This window comes from Poeciliopsis prolifica, unplaced genomic scaffold (genome assembly GCF_027474105.1).
Source record: "Poeciliopsis prolifica strain line A6 unplaced genomic scaffold, Auburn_PproV2 SCAFFOLD072, whole genome shotgun sequence".
Taxonomy (NCBI): Eukaryota; Metazoa; Chordata; class Actinopteri; order Cyprinodontiformes; family Poeciliidae; genus Poeciliopsis; species Poeciliopsis prolifica.
In genome coordinates, this window is record NW_026562447.1 from 1172533 (window position 1) to 1187508 (window position 14976).

General features: G+C 36.4%; 2 protein-coding genes across 2 annotated transcripts; both read left to right on the top strand.

Annotated features, from left to right (window-relative positions):
* The first annotated feature begins 740 nt into the window (after window positions 1-740).
* Window positions 741-6620, top strand: LOC129352091 (ADP-ribosyl cyclase/cyclic ADP-ribose hydrolase 1-like). The gene is made up of 8 exons (XM_055020938.1): window positions 741-1073; window positions 2685-2811; window positions 2905-3040; window positions 3618-3700; window positions 4619-4692; window positions 5116-5202; window positions 5285-5368; window positions 5449-6620. Exons 1-8 carry the CDS (start codon window positions 895-897, stop codon window positions 5510-5512), a joined length of 834 nt encoding a protein of 277 aa, XP_054876913.1. The 5' UTR covers window positions 741-894; the 3' UTR covers window positions 5513-6620.
* A 344-nt stretch (window positions 6621-6964) lies between these two features.
* On the top strand, window positions 6965-10711 carry LOC129352097 (ADP-ribosyl cyclase/cyclic ADP-ribose hydrolase 1-like). Its single transcript, XM_055020950.1, has 8 exons — window positions 6965-7131; window positions 7209-7329; window positions 7406-7541; window positions 7627-7700; window positions 8207-8280; window positions 9257-9340; window positions 9585-9668; window positions 9766-10711. The coding sequence occupies exons 1-8, from the start codon at window positions 6977-6979 to the stop codon at window positions 9857-9859; spliced, it is 822 nt and encodes a 273-aa protein (XP_054876925.1). The 5' UTR covers window positions 6965-6976; the 3' UTR covers window positions 9860-10711.
* The last annotated feature ends 4265 nt before the right edge of the window (window positions 10712-14976 follow it).

Genomic DNA, 14976 nt, shown 5'->3' on the forward strand with positions numbered 1-14976 from the left:
TTTCATTAAATTTGAACATTTCTGGATTTCCATCAACCTTCAACCAGCATGGCTTTATCCACACATAATGGAGGATGAAATTGGGGCTTTTGAAAGGCTGGCAGTTGCAAGTCCATATATGTTCTGTATATGCTAGGAATATGACACAGGTTACTGTAGATGCTTTCATCTATTGCTTTCTCGTACAATTGCACTACGCTGCCACCCAGCTTTATTCCTTCCATGACGTGCCACCCAACCCAACCGTCTATCCAAGTCACCAAAATGAATGTTTAACCTGATTGTTTAACCAGATTTAATCTGGCCCCAGATTAAGACTGGTCCAGACCAAATTTTAGAAATTTTACTGACAGATTATGCCATGCTCATAGGTCAGGCTGCCTATGAGTCAAAAGCTCAAAAGTCTCACTATACCTTGGAGATAGTTTAAGTGTCTTTACAGTGATAGGGGGGAATGACTACCTGCATGTTGCTGCAAATGACATTCAGGAGCAAGATGAATAGTTTTCCCTCCTTTTGTTAATGAAATCACATTTTATTATGTATTGATTCACTTAATATTTGCCTTATTTAGAACCTATTTCCCACAAATTTAACTCAGAGTGAATGAATTTGTACATGGATGAAGTAACTTCTAGAATACTATATTCTAGATCTAAACCAGTGGCTTGGGGTCCCCCAGTGCGCCTGCAAAGTCCGCATAGTGCAGGAATCTGCTCTAGTAAATCCCGCAGTCCTAGGAGTTCTCTTCACTTGCGTCACGTCACGGTTGTTCACGCGCGGGGCGCGCCTATAAATAAACATCCTGACCGCGAGTCAAGCAGAAGTGACAACAAACGAGCAGAGAAGTGACCCCCCTGCGCTACTTTGTGACGCTCCCACGGGGTCGAAGACATGGAGAGCGGGGAGATTCACGGCTCGGACAAGAAGCGCAGAAGACGCTGCTTCATTCTGGCTGTGGCCGCGGTGGCCCTTCTGCTGATTGTCGTCGCTGTTGTGTTAGGGGTGACCCTAAGTCAGGGAAGAGAAGAGTTTAAAGACACGTTCCTGGAGAGATGTCAGAAGTTCAAAGGGTGAGTGTTGCTATTTTTAAGCGCTTCAGGACGCTCAGCTCAGCAACAACTTCAGACGCTGAAAAAAAACTTGCTAATATGACTTCAAATCATTCAACAGGAATGATTGAATGGGTCAGGGTCACGTTATTTAAAGCATGAGCGGTTTCTGCTGATGCATCATTTAAACATCTTGCATCTCTGCAGAAACGGAGCGACTTCTCACGTTCATGAAGAAAAGGCTCCTTTGAACATCTAAATCTTCATATGTATGAATTTACACACAAATTGAACCATTCCATTTGTTATGCCAACAATATACACGATTATATTTAAAGGCATATTTTTATATATGGATTTTCATTGAAGGTTTTTGCAGCTTGCACTGCAGTATTGAAGTGATCAATAATTACTGATTAAACACATATCTGGTCATGAACAGCAGCATATTGCAAAAATCAAACAGTGAAATCGACCTTTTTTTGGTATCAGCAAAGGTCTGATTTTTAAGTTCAAGATTTATTTCACTTGTTATCAACCTAGGTCATTATGACTAAGTTGATGCACTCATCAGGCTTTTCCTGTTAACTATTGATTTTGTGTTTTCTGACATTCTGATTCTAGCTTTTCCTGAAGGAAAATAAGACCTAAAACAACGGGCTGTTTGAATCCAAAAGAAAAATGCAAAAAATTGCAAAATGTTCAATAATTTTGTACCAAAATGTATGTTCAAAATCTCAGTTCTTGCATTGATAAACAGAAAATGTTGAGTGTTCCTAGTTTTGATGCAAAGTCACCTGTATAAAACAAGCTGGTCCAAACAGCTGTAGAGAAATTTAAAGGATTAGGTTTTAAATGTTGAAGGGCGCGGCAGTGACCCATTGAGTGATGATGCCTTGGTCATCAGTGCGGCCGTTGACCTTTGCCATATGTCTTCCTCCTCTGTCACAACCCAGTTTCCTGTGGATCTGCTGTAAAATAAAGGTCACTAGAAAAAAAAAGTCTGCATACTCAGACTGAAATGAAATTTGTGATGTTGGCATTGTTATTGCACAATGTGATGACTTTCACCTGTCGGTGTTATTCTCCGCTCCCCACATATTTGAGCCAATCAGTCAAGCTCTACACAAACGCCTTCCTGGAAAAGCGAGAACAAGAAGAAAGAAGTACAATTTGCAGTTGGATACAAGCTAGAGAGTGGACTCAGTTGGCAAAGGTGTTCTGGTCAATTGTAACATGGTAATATCAACTTTTTCTGAAAACTAGCTGATGTAGCTAGTTTTCAGAAAACTAGCTGGTCTAGCTAGTTTTCAGGAAAAGCTTTCCTGGAAATTTTTAGATTATAAAAATCTGAACACAATTAGTATTTGTTTTTTTACGACCCAACAGTTTAAAAACAATTGTTTTTAGATAAAGTAGAGAACAGTCCTGTAAATGCACATTGAACTTCAGCATTTTATTAACTGAAAAAAATTGGAGAGTGTAATCTAGTACACTATAGGAGCACTGTACAAAAGAATAAAATCATTTTCATATTTTTGTTTGGAAACACGGAAATTCTCATTGCAATGCCTGTTGACAAACGTCATCTCCACAACATTTCAAAGCCTAACTCTGACCTTTCCCTTTCAGGTATAACTGTGAACACATTTGGGAATTGTTTCAGCAAGCCTACGTGAACCAAGATCCTTGTGAAGTTCCCCCAAACGCCTACGATGCCCTGATTGCTGCAACTCCCTTGGAATCTTCATGCAACAGAGTAAAACTGATAAAAATCGTGTATCTTAATTCTGCTTGTTCCGAATTATGCCACGTGTTGTGATTGCATTGTGTTGATTGTGTTTCGGGATAGCTGTTGTTCTGGAGCAAAACAAGGGACGTGGTCCAAGACTTCGCAAGGAAGAACGACTGTTTTCAGGCTGTGGAGGAAACCCTGCTGGGATCAGTCCTGAACAGCTTGACCTGGTGTGGAAAGAAGGGCAGCAAGGGTAAGAAAAGTATTTTTTTTTACCTTGGTGAGCGCTTGATTTACTTGTACAAAGATCCACTGAGCAGGTTCTGGCATGTTATTTGTTTGTTTTGTCAGACAAAATGGAAGCTAACATTTCAACTATGGTCTTAACTGAAACATTAAGTTGTTTTAAAAGCATTACTTATGCTTTGATAATCTCCATACTCTTCAACAATATGACAGCAAGAAAAATAAACAAATATTTGATATATGGTTAATTATTATTATTTTTAATTACATGTGTTTTGTTAATCTCTCTTATTTATTTAACAAAGTTGAACATCGTGTGAAATCTGTATTTATACATGAAGTTATTTTTTGTTTTCCACTCATTAACTATCAATTGAGCTATTAGGTAGAGTTACAAATGGTTTTGTTCATATATTTATGGTAAATATGAGAAATCCTCTGGAGTACTTTGGGAGCCTGAAATTATTTTAATTTTTTTTCCATTTAATTCTTCAACTACAACTCATTAATGCAGTGTTTGGACATCACAACTTTCAGTTCACTTTTTATGTGAGAACTTGACGGTCTTGGTTGTGTTGTTATAGAAACGTTTACCACTGACTGCCCTGAATGGCTAGACTGTGAGAACAATCCTCCTCGCTCTTTCTGGAAAAGAGTCTCCGCTGCGGTGAGTCAAGAAGACCGAGCTACGTGCTTTTTCACTCCAGGAAATAACACGGCTGTGAGTTTGGGCCATGAAAGGTTAACAACTCCACGTGGCTTTGCAGTTCTGATAACAATGTAGAGGAGAAGAGAAAAAAGTCTTTATCAATGAGGCTTTGTCTGGATCTCCATGGAGCCACATTGCACTGCTCCCTCCTGGGAAAGCAGCAGCAGCCCACACATTCAGAGGAGGCCGCTTCTCGGTTCAGCTGCAGAGACGCAAAATAAATCAACCTCAGAAAATGTGCATAAATTAACACCCTATTCACATGTAACTGCTGCTTTTTACACAGTAGTTTTGAAGAAAAACTAATAACTAGAATAAGATTACATTTAGATTGTGGAAGAATATTTTATAGAAACTAAAATGCAGTGACAGAGAAATCAACTGTTAAAGATTTTATCACAGTTGAGTTTCATTTCTGTAAAAGTCTAGTTCTTTTCAGTCTTTTGAATGTTTTCTTCTTTATTTAAATATGTTACATAAATGTGGTCCTTTATAGGTTTGTTTGCATTTATTTATTTACCTATTTGATTATGTTTTTTATTTAAAACTCTCCCATTGGTCATGCCAAGATCTTTCTGACAATGGCAATATTTTGACTACTAATCAGGATTTTATTTATTTTTACATTTCATTAAAATATAGTGAAAGAAATATAATGAAACATGTTGCATTAATCGTTAGACTTTAACTTTATGTTTCTTGAAAAGAGAGAGATGAAACGCTTATACCACTTTTCATTCATTGCTATAATACTTCAGAAATTGCCAAAAAAGCACTTCTACAAGAAGAATAAAACAGTCCAGCACTGCTGTTTTATTCATAATAGCACCATGAAGAGGGTTTGATGCATAAATCTAATGTATATTTTGTGTGCAGTTTGGAGACGCTGCCTGTGGAAACGCCACCGCGATGCTAAACGGTTCCATCACAGTGCCATTCGATTCAAACAGGTGGGTTTGACTTATCTCAAGAACACTATGAGAACCAGAGCAACTCTAAGGACCCACAGACTGAAACTTATCAATGTAGTTTAACAATTGAGGTTTAGGGTTTGGGGTAGTTTTGGCATCCAGACAAGAAAGTACACAATAAAAAACCCAGAGTACCATGAGGGGTTAAAAACTGTGCTTGCAGCCAGATTATTCCACTCATTCATCACAGTCCAAGCTTTGAAAGTGTTGCTCTATTTTTTTTGGTCAAAAACTCTTAAAAGCAAAAGATATTTTTTTACATTTTACAACTCTGCATGCACTTTTAGCATATAAATGTAATCAGATGTTCATCTGGCTTTTAAGGGTAATTGTTTTCTGTTGGTTTCTGCTTTAAATGCTGCTCAAAAACTTAAATTAATTCTCTTTTACTTTTGTTTTCAGTATTTTTGGCAGCATTGAGGTGAAGAGGTTTAAGTCTCCCAGGGTGAAAAACCTGAATGTTGTTCTGGTCATCGAGAAGAACTCTGTGTAAGTTTCATCAAATTTAGCTGTCTGATTTAATTAGCAGAAATGGAGGAAAAAAACATCTTTCCGTGTTTTACTTTCTCAGAACAAACTGCACAAATCCATCTTTACAAAACTTGGTGATGGTGTTGGACAAAGGGATCAGTTATAACTGCTTGGAAGTGCCGAGGTGAGTAAAATATGAGTAACATGAACGGATGAAACATTGTTATTATGTCTTCTCATGCCTTGTTGGTTTTTCTGTCCAAGGTCTCAAATCAAGGAGTGTGGCTCCGACCCGGAGAAACCCTGTGGAGCCTGTTGGTGGCAATGAAAGAACCAACAGATGGAACTATTTTAAGCCAGTCTTAACAATCTTTTAATATTTGTCGGTCAGTATAACACAAATCATGTTTTTTTATTATCAAGGGTGTAATTAGGGAATTATTATTATTTTATGTCCTGTAGTGTTAAATAAAAATGCTGCTATATGTGTTCAAGTAAGGAGCAGTTCATAGATGCATCCAACTCGCGTATGTTGGAAAAAAACTGATTTATTGTAAAATAAAGGTCATACGTGTCAGTAAAAGTGAAATTTGTTCATTTTCTTGGGGTTTTTGTCATGGTTCATGACTTTTGAAATGTCACTAGATGTTTTTGTTTGTTTGTTGATGATAAGAAGGGCTGGTTCGGTTCGGAAGATACTTGAATAATCTGAATTAAATCAGAAATTGATTTCCCTTTGGGGTTTGGAGTATTTCTGACTTGAATTGTTTTTGTTATTCAATTTGGGAGATTTGTTCTTTATCCTTTCACAGCCACCAGAGGTCCTTGTTTGGCTTGTTTTTGGGTGTGGCTCATGTCATTGCCTGAATGTATTGGGTTTTCTTCTTTCAAGATAGATTTAGGACTTTATTTTGGATTATTCTTTATGCTAAGCATTTAATTTGTCAGGTTTTTAGTACATCTGAATTGCTCTGATGCATGAGCATCAAAATAAAGTAGTAAAAACTACAAAAATTATATATTAACATTTATGAAAGATTATGTTAAAATGCGACATGTTTTGTTAGCAGGTAACAAATGTGCAAGCCTTGCATTATCATCCTGTTGCAGAATTTCTAAGTGAACATTTTATAAAAAATTTATTATTTTGACTTTCTCCCAACTTTTTCAATTTTTTAATGTTTCTTCTCTACCGGAAAACAAATCATTTAAAGGTGAAATAAAATTTTAGAAAACATCAACAAACAGGTTACATCAGTGTGAATACTTTCATAATAATTTAAATAATTTGCGAGCACATCTTTTTATTTCTGTCTTATCTTCCAGGCTTTCTAAGACGTCCATCACTGTGCTCTCATGAAGTCAATATGTTTTATTGGGATATGTTTGTGGACTCTCAGTGATGCAGAAAAATAAAATCTATCTTCAGCTTTGAATGTGGTCTTAAATTTTCTTCCCACGATTGAATGTCAGAACAAAAGACCCCTCAGTTTGGAATCAAAGGCTACGTTCACTCCCACATTCTTTTAATAGCAATTATATTAGCAGGAGTTTTATAAAATAACAGTTATTTAAACTCCTTTGCTTGCATTTAGTTATAAAAATGCTAATTTGATAAAGGTGTATGGGTTAATCCCTTTGTTTCAAACCTCTGATAGCACAGGGTTAATATAAACAACCTTTGACCTCAGGAAATGTGCAAGTGATTGTGCTCCAGGTTTCTTTTAAGTCGCCGCTCTGCAGAATAATTGCATTCCACTTAAAAGACGTTAGTAAGAGAGCAGCTTCTGCAATGGGGTTAAAAACAAACCTGGCTATAGCCGCTGGTCTCCTTCTTTTGGCTGTTGTAGTTGTGGTTCCTCCAGCAACTCTCCTTTCTCCTCGAACGTCACAGTTCAGGGCAACATTCAGGCAGAAATGTCAGGCTTTCCCAGAAACCAGGGAAAGGTAAAACCTCTCTTCAGTTTTTAAAAATGCATGCAAAGCAAAGTTGCAGTGTTGTTTGGTTCTGCTTTGGTTTTCAGATGTGAACAGTTATTAAGTATGTTTGAGGAAGCCTATGTGGGACAAGATCCATGTAACTTTCCAGATGAAACTTACCATCCGCTCTTTGTGGAGAGTCCCTTCACACATTCATGTGACAAGGTAATTGATTCTGGTTATAGTGCAGAACATCCAGGCATAATTTACAAGTTTTGACTATCTTATCTCCTTGTTTCAGACAATGTTCTGGAGCGACACAAAAGATCTGGTGCATCAGTTCTGCAAGGGGAGGAATCATTTCATCTCCCTGGAGAACACGTTGTTAGGGAACATCATGGATGGCCTGACATGGTGTGGAAAGAAGAGCAGCAAAGGCAAGAACATCTACAGTAGTCCACAATATCCTTCAACTGCTGCACGAGAGCTCACAGATAACATTGTGTCCTGTTTTGGTCGTAGACACATTCTTCTATTTGTGTGAAAAGTGTGACATCAACACAGTGTCTTCATTCTGGGTCAGAGCCTCTGCAGAGGTGAGTACTCCCAAAAAATGACTGACCAAAAATGTAGAAATGCTTCCAAGTTGGATTAATCCTTCTTTCCTTCCTGGATAATTCTACAGTATTGTTTTTGTTTGTTTGTTTGTTCTTTTTTTTTTTTTTTTTTACAAAAAAATAAGTTATAGTTATATTTATATATAACCTCAACCCAATGATCATCATGTGTCTGGTGGTTTCTCACACACTGTAGATTTCTGTCACATTCACTAAATTTGATTATTATTGAAAAGTGTATTTATTTCATTAAATCATTCTGTAGATTAATTACACACAGACTTATGTTTTTAAGTGTTTATTACTGATATTTATGGTAATTTTAATTACTGTGAAAATAAACATGACATTTGAAGTTAGAATATTAAATCAGACTGGTAAACACTTTTAACAAGTACATCTAATGCATGCTTAAAACCAGATGCATTTTTAATCTGACGATCTTCCTTATTGATTTTTTTAATTTTTATTCACTGTTTGTACAGTTTGCAGACTATGCTTGTGGAAATGCCAGTGTTCTGCTAAATGCAGCAATAAGCAAACCATTTGATCCCACCAGGTAAGCGCGGTGTGTAGTGACACAATGTCAGAGAAATTAAATGCTTATCAGGTATAGTGGAACTTTTTATCTGGCTACCAGATGTACCCTATCAACGTTCAACAATTTTCAGCAAATATTTTCTTTCAAAGGAGAGTGGCTTTAAAGTTCCTAAATGCGCCAAACATCTAAAGCATGAATGTCTACATTGTTGCACCATTTGTAGCACCTGTGATAGAATTAGTACGTTTCTTATCATTCTTACATTCGTAGTTTTACTAGTTTGTTTTTCTTTAAACCGTGTAAAAGACAAAACTTGCTTTTTCTTAACCTTGCAACTGTTTCCCTTTCTCCTCCTTCCTTGTGAAACTACCTGTGTGTAGGATGTTAGTTCCTGTGTTCCTCCTTTGATTCATTCCCCCCCACATTTCTTTCACTCCTTCTTTGCTTTGTGTCAATGAAAAGACAAGCGCTGAAGCAGAGTCAGAACGCACTGTGAACTGGGAGAAGCCAGGTTGGCTTTGGCCAGGCTGGTTTCTGCCAGGCTGGCAGACTATGCCTTCCCCTTTTGCAAAAGGCTTGATGGAAAACTTATAAACATTGTCTGTGGTTCTCTTTTTATGCAGCTTGAGAAACCTTTCAGCCTGGAAGTTAGCATAAACTTTTTTTTTTTCTGCCAAAATTGCAATTCAAGTAAGGTGAAAGTTCAGTCTGCAATTGTAGATGGTTGGACGTAAACACACACAGAAGGAGTCATTTCCATTTCGAGGTCTGTTCAGATTGTGCATTAAACCACATGTCCTCTGAGTTTGATTGGTTTAGTGTTTGAGAAGGTTGCTGTTTGACCTCTGGATGCCTTTAATAAAAAAATCTGTTAACATACATACACACCCATTTATTTATGTACTTTTTTATTGATTTAAAGTATTTATTGAACACATCTTTATAGCGCAGATGTTTTATGTATTTCCTGTTTTTGTTGTTGTTGTTCCGCTAGTTACTTTGGAGCTGTTGAAGTTAGGAAACTCGCCTTTCCCAGAGTGCAGAGCCTGACTGTTATTCTTGTTATCAAGAATGATAAGTAAGATTTTCTTCCATATCTAGTTGTCTGCTGAACTTTATTTGTTCATTTGCTCTTTACTTTGTACAATTATTCTGAGTTTGTGTGTGATAGTTAAATACCTCTATGTGTATTTTACGCTGATAAAATACAGTGTGTAGTATGAAATGATAAATTATTTTATAACTAGTTTGAATGTGTAATAGTGATATTACAAGTCATATACAAAGTGTGACTTTTTCATTTGTGCTTTTCTTGTTTTCAGTGCAGATTGTAGCCATGAGTCTCTGCAGGTTTTACGAGACATTCTGGATCCAAGTATTACTCTCCACTGCCGTTCAGTTACTGAGTAAGTTCAACCTAAACATGTTGTACTGTAATCATTTTAATCAACACATGCCTTCATAGATTAATGTAACTATGTTGTATTTTGTCTTTTAACATAGATCCAAGATACTGGAGTGTGTAGAATCAGGTATAACCACTGATGCCTGTTGGACTCAAAACTACAACCTGTCAAGAAATATCTTAACAACTTAATTACATTTTGTATTACTATTCACAGTTTGTATTTTATAGGTATTGTTTTGTTTTACAAAATAGCTTATAATAGTGTATTCAAATTAAACCAGAATATTCAATGTGCCTTATTGGGATTTTAGGGTATAAACAAAGTTATTCCTCATTATGAGGTAGAGAGGAAACAAAGCAAGGGTATAAAGACTTTTTTTTGCAATTATTTTAAAATCAGCCCCTTTATACTGATAACTATAAATAAAATCCAGCACAACCAATTATCTTTAGATTGATGACAGAGTCCACTTATGTGTGCTTTAATCTCAAAATAAATCCAGCTGTGGAAGCTGGATGCAGCTAAATGCAGGATAATCCTGGTGGAAAACCTTTGAGAAGCTGGAAAAAGTATTGAAACTGTATTGAGATGAGGGTCAGCTTCCAGCAGGACAAACATATGACTATTATTTATGTGCCAATATAAACAGTTAATTAAAAAAGAAGTAATAAATAAATTGTATTGTCACGGTAGTACCACAAAATATCAGAATACAACTTTAAGTCCATCACCCAGGCCGAAAATACAGTTAATGGAGGTTCTGCAAAACATATATATAGAAAACTAGGTTTTTTATTGCTACATGTATTTTCTGTACAGTTTGTGGCAGCAGCAGAAAAATGATTCATTCATAATTTTTTCAAGGGACTAAAATGTAATCAAATTAAAATATTTCCATATAAAACATATTATTTTTATGGAGCATTTCTATTCTTTAACTATGGAGTAGAAATTTAATCAGTTTCTTACCAAGTTGCACTGATGTAAATGAATAAGCCAGACCTGATAAGTAATCTACAGTGGCAAGATATTGATTATTAATAAACCACTTTGACGTCCCGACAGTGAGTGTCTGCTTTCTTTCTTTGTTCTTGTGAAACAGCAACTTGACACCAATAAGGGTTGCAGGCTTGAGCGTATAAATATGTGTGAACCTGCTAAACCGCCAGAGAGACTAAAAAGTCTTCCAACAAACTCTCTGGTCCCACTCACTTCTGGGCTTCAATCCGTAGGCGTTGTCCACAAAAGGTCTCGCTCCGTTTCATGAGTAAACAAAAGGGAGCACCTGTTGTACAGTTGACAAGATCAAAACGAGTGCGAAGAGAAATGTGTGTGAGTCCTTCGCAGTGGGAGTGCTGCGGCAGGAAGGAGGAGGCTCACTGACATGGGCTGAACCTCCTCTTTCCTTTCTGGTGACTTGCTGGTGTGTCACACGTACCGTAAAAGGGGTCTGAGTCGGTGCTGGGAACAAACCTTCGGGGTTGTCGCTACCCAGGTGCAGCCTGAAGAAGGCCCCTTCATAAAAACCACAACATGGCCCTCTGTGATGTACTGTAATGTCGGTAAACACGGTCGCAGTTTGAGTCACTCATAAAGCAGCATTCATTTTAAATATATTTTTTTATGTTCTGCTTTTGAGACAATGGCAAAGTGCTGATGTGGCATTACTGAAAGTTCTGAGGTCATTTTTCAACATTTGTGAATATTTATTCTTACTGACATGAATCTGAACTTTATTTTTAGATCACTACTGTCTTCCTTTCTACATCCTCTTGTTTTACGAGCAAGAATTATTTATGTAGCTGGTTGGAAACGCTTTATGGCCTCTTTTAGGCACAGAGACGTGAACAAAAGCAGAAAATTTACTTCAGGTTAAGCCTGATCAGAATGACTGTGAGAGCGTCTCATACTTAAATCAAAAACAACCCAGAGCAAAGAGACTTCCAGTGATCTTTTTTACTTTGTCTCAAACCGAGAACCAGGAAGAGGTATTTCACCTATGAGGTTAGATTTCTTGGTGAATGTTGCGGATTTTCCAAAATGATCAAGCATTGAACCAGTGATCTGGACTGTTTGTAGCTTTCTCAGAAGAAAACAGAAAAATCTGCATGTTGGGGAGAGGGCGGCTGAAAGGAGGGTGAAAATACGATTTGCTTCACGTAGGAAGACATTTACACAAACACGAGCAGAAAGTCAGAAAATGAAAGAGAAACCCACAGCAGATGGGACGAGTTCACATTACAGACCTGAAGTTAAACGCTTTGATGAAAGGTTTTGGCACATTTTTAGGATTAGTTTTAAGAAGAATCAAAATAAGCGTCATTGGCCAAGATTATGTGTATAAAAAAGGAATAACATTATGTATAGTTAAGCCCGAATTTATTCACACAACTTACAGGTTTAGGTTTAAGCATTGAACCACTGATCTGGACTGTTTGTACTATTAATAATTTTAGTAAAATGGTTTTTTAAGGGTGTTTCAAAATGTTACACATTATCCTAAAATATTGCATTTGACTGTTTTGCCACATAGTTTTTGGGAAGTTATCAGAAATGTAATTTCTGAAAATGATAGATGTAGTTTCAAGGGTTGGTGGAAGTACACCAGTAACCGATACTGCCTGCTTATGCAAGTATGTTTTATTTTTAAAATAGGATATGTTGCTACATTGGTGTGTCAGCATGAATTACATGAGGACATTAAGGAAAATCTGAGACTTTTAATATTTCGTAAATGAATCTGTTAGAGCATACTGGAAATATTAGCCAACAGTAATTTGTTGAGTACATGCAAAACTGCATGTTTGCAAGGTTTCATGGGAAACTGTAAATGAAGAGTCAAAAATGCGTCTACTGACCTCATACAAGATAGGAATGTAAATTCACTGTATTAAGTAACTACAATTGTCTTACTAAGAAACAAAATTGTACTGTTGTAGTTTTAATGTACAGATGACACCAAATATTTACTATAAAAGCACATATAACCATTTCTTCTGACTTTAAAACATAATAAATCTTTTCTGTTTTAGGTCAGTCATTTGCTTTTGCTTATAAAGTTTCAGCAATAAAAACGAATCCTGAAAAAACTAAAGGCAATGGTTATCTCCACAGTTATCGGACGCTACAGTTTTGTCTGCACTTATTTTCCAAGCTGAACATTAGTCATTAGTGATGTTAACACCAAAGAGTTAGCATCCAAAACTTGCTTTTAAAAGAAAACACTGTTCAAGAAAATCTGAGTCAATCAGAAAGAAATTATTGATCCCTAAACATCCATTGGCAAACTTTCGTCTTTGCAGTAAATGGCAACCAGTCTTTCAGATTACTGTGGAAGAGTTTTGGCCCATTTTTCTGTCCCAAAATGTTTTATCCAAAACCTTTATGGTCTGACTTGGATTAATCCCCTGAATCATAACCCTTTCGTCGACTTTAACATGAGGTCATACCTCAACTTTTTACAGACCCGACAGATGCCAGTAACTTTGTTTCCCAGCTTCATTGAGTTTATTTAGATCAGGAAATGATTTGCTGAATTCTGAAAATGATTTATCCTACTTCATCTTATGAGAAGGGTACTATTTTAGGGGATTTTATTTTCATTCTACAGATGTATTGATAAAATCAACTACTGCTAAGGCCAACTTACTCTGGATTTCTTTTGTTTTTACCCTGATAAATAACATAAATTAATTTAAATATATATATTTTTGTATTTATCAAGATCTAAAATATTTAAGCGTGAGAGAAAAACAGAAGCAGTGTTCAAATGAGCCAATGCCTTTGAACATCCCTTTATTTATGTAGTTCTGCTAATTCACTTTTGAAAACACTGAATATTTCTGAACTGTTTTGTATTTTTCTTTTGTTTTCCAATTTGGCACAACTGGAAAGGAAGATGTTTCTCTTATTGCTGGAGTTTTTCTTGTTTGTCTCTTTTTTTTTTTTTTTTGACATTTTCAGAATAAATAAAACAAAAAATTCCTAAATGTGTTTAACCCATCCAGGTTGAGACGTTGGAATGTCTCAGCATAAAAGCTGGGGTATCCAGCAACATTGGTTTAAAACCCCTGCCAAAGCCTGACAAAAGTAATAAGAAATGAAAACTTCCACTCTAACCAAACGATGAAAACAAACACACACTCTAACACGGCATTATGTGTGTTTCTAAGAGTTTTAATCCAGTATCCTTGGGAAAATACATATTTGGTTGCTTGTTTCGGTGAAAAAAACTCCAACCAAATGATGATGGTTCAGATAATTGATCCTATACTCTATCTGTCTGCACAATATAAAAGGGGGCCGCCTTTCTGTACGAAGGGCAATGAAAGGCCACGGATCCTCAGCTTATACATATTTCCACAAGCAATCGTAAAGAGCACCTATGGGTCCAGTCCCCAGCCACCGAGTTTACTGGAGCAGGAGCTTTGGCGTATTTTCCCCTCTTCTTCTTCCCTGAAACAAGGCTGCTCTGACTCAGCAACTTTGAGAACAGGCTGTGAGTTTAGATTATGCAATAAGATTAGCCTGAGCGACGTGTGATTTTTTTTCCCTTAACCCACCGCTCTGTAGTTTAGTTTTTTTGTTGGACAGTTTCATTTCAGTATTAGTGGCTCTGAAACGTTTTGTGTTGGCTGAGCAGCTGCAGTCAAACCACTCAGGAAGTCAAAAAGAAGAGCGCTGACATAGTTGACAACCTACTGTAAAAAATGGAGATGTTTACATGGGAGATGTGATTGTGAAAATAGATCTGCACTTGTGTTTTTTTTTTTTTTTTGTTTGTTTGTTTTTGTGGTTGTTTTGAAAATGATCTTTCTTGTTTTTAATGTTGAATCAGCCTCTTTTGACCTTTTAATCATTTTGCATTCATATCTGTATGGCACACTTTGTGCTCCCATAATAAGCAAAAATCTTACTGCTGCTATTTGGAAATAAATGGTGATTAAACATGGTTCCCATTTTTATGTTCAAGGTTGGAAGGAGAGAATCTACAATAGGATTATTTCTCTCTCTTGTCTGATTCTCACATTTGACCAGGTCAAACTTATGTGGAAGTTTTATCTAACCTCCTTCCCTTAGTTTACAAAAACCTTAGTTTCAAGGTTTTTGCAGCATCTGACAAGTTTTTTTTGTTGTTTGTTTTTGAAAGACTTCCCTGTGTTTACCTCAAGTAAAAATAAGCTAAAAATAGTTATTCCAACATCATGTTGCTGCCACCAACATGTTTTACTGAGGTGATCTGTACTCCTACATTTATGTCACGTGATCCTTTTGTGTGAAAACTACACATAAGTGCTTAAATAAA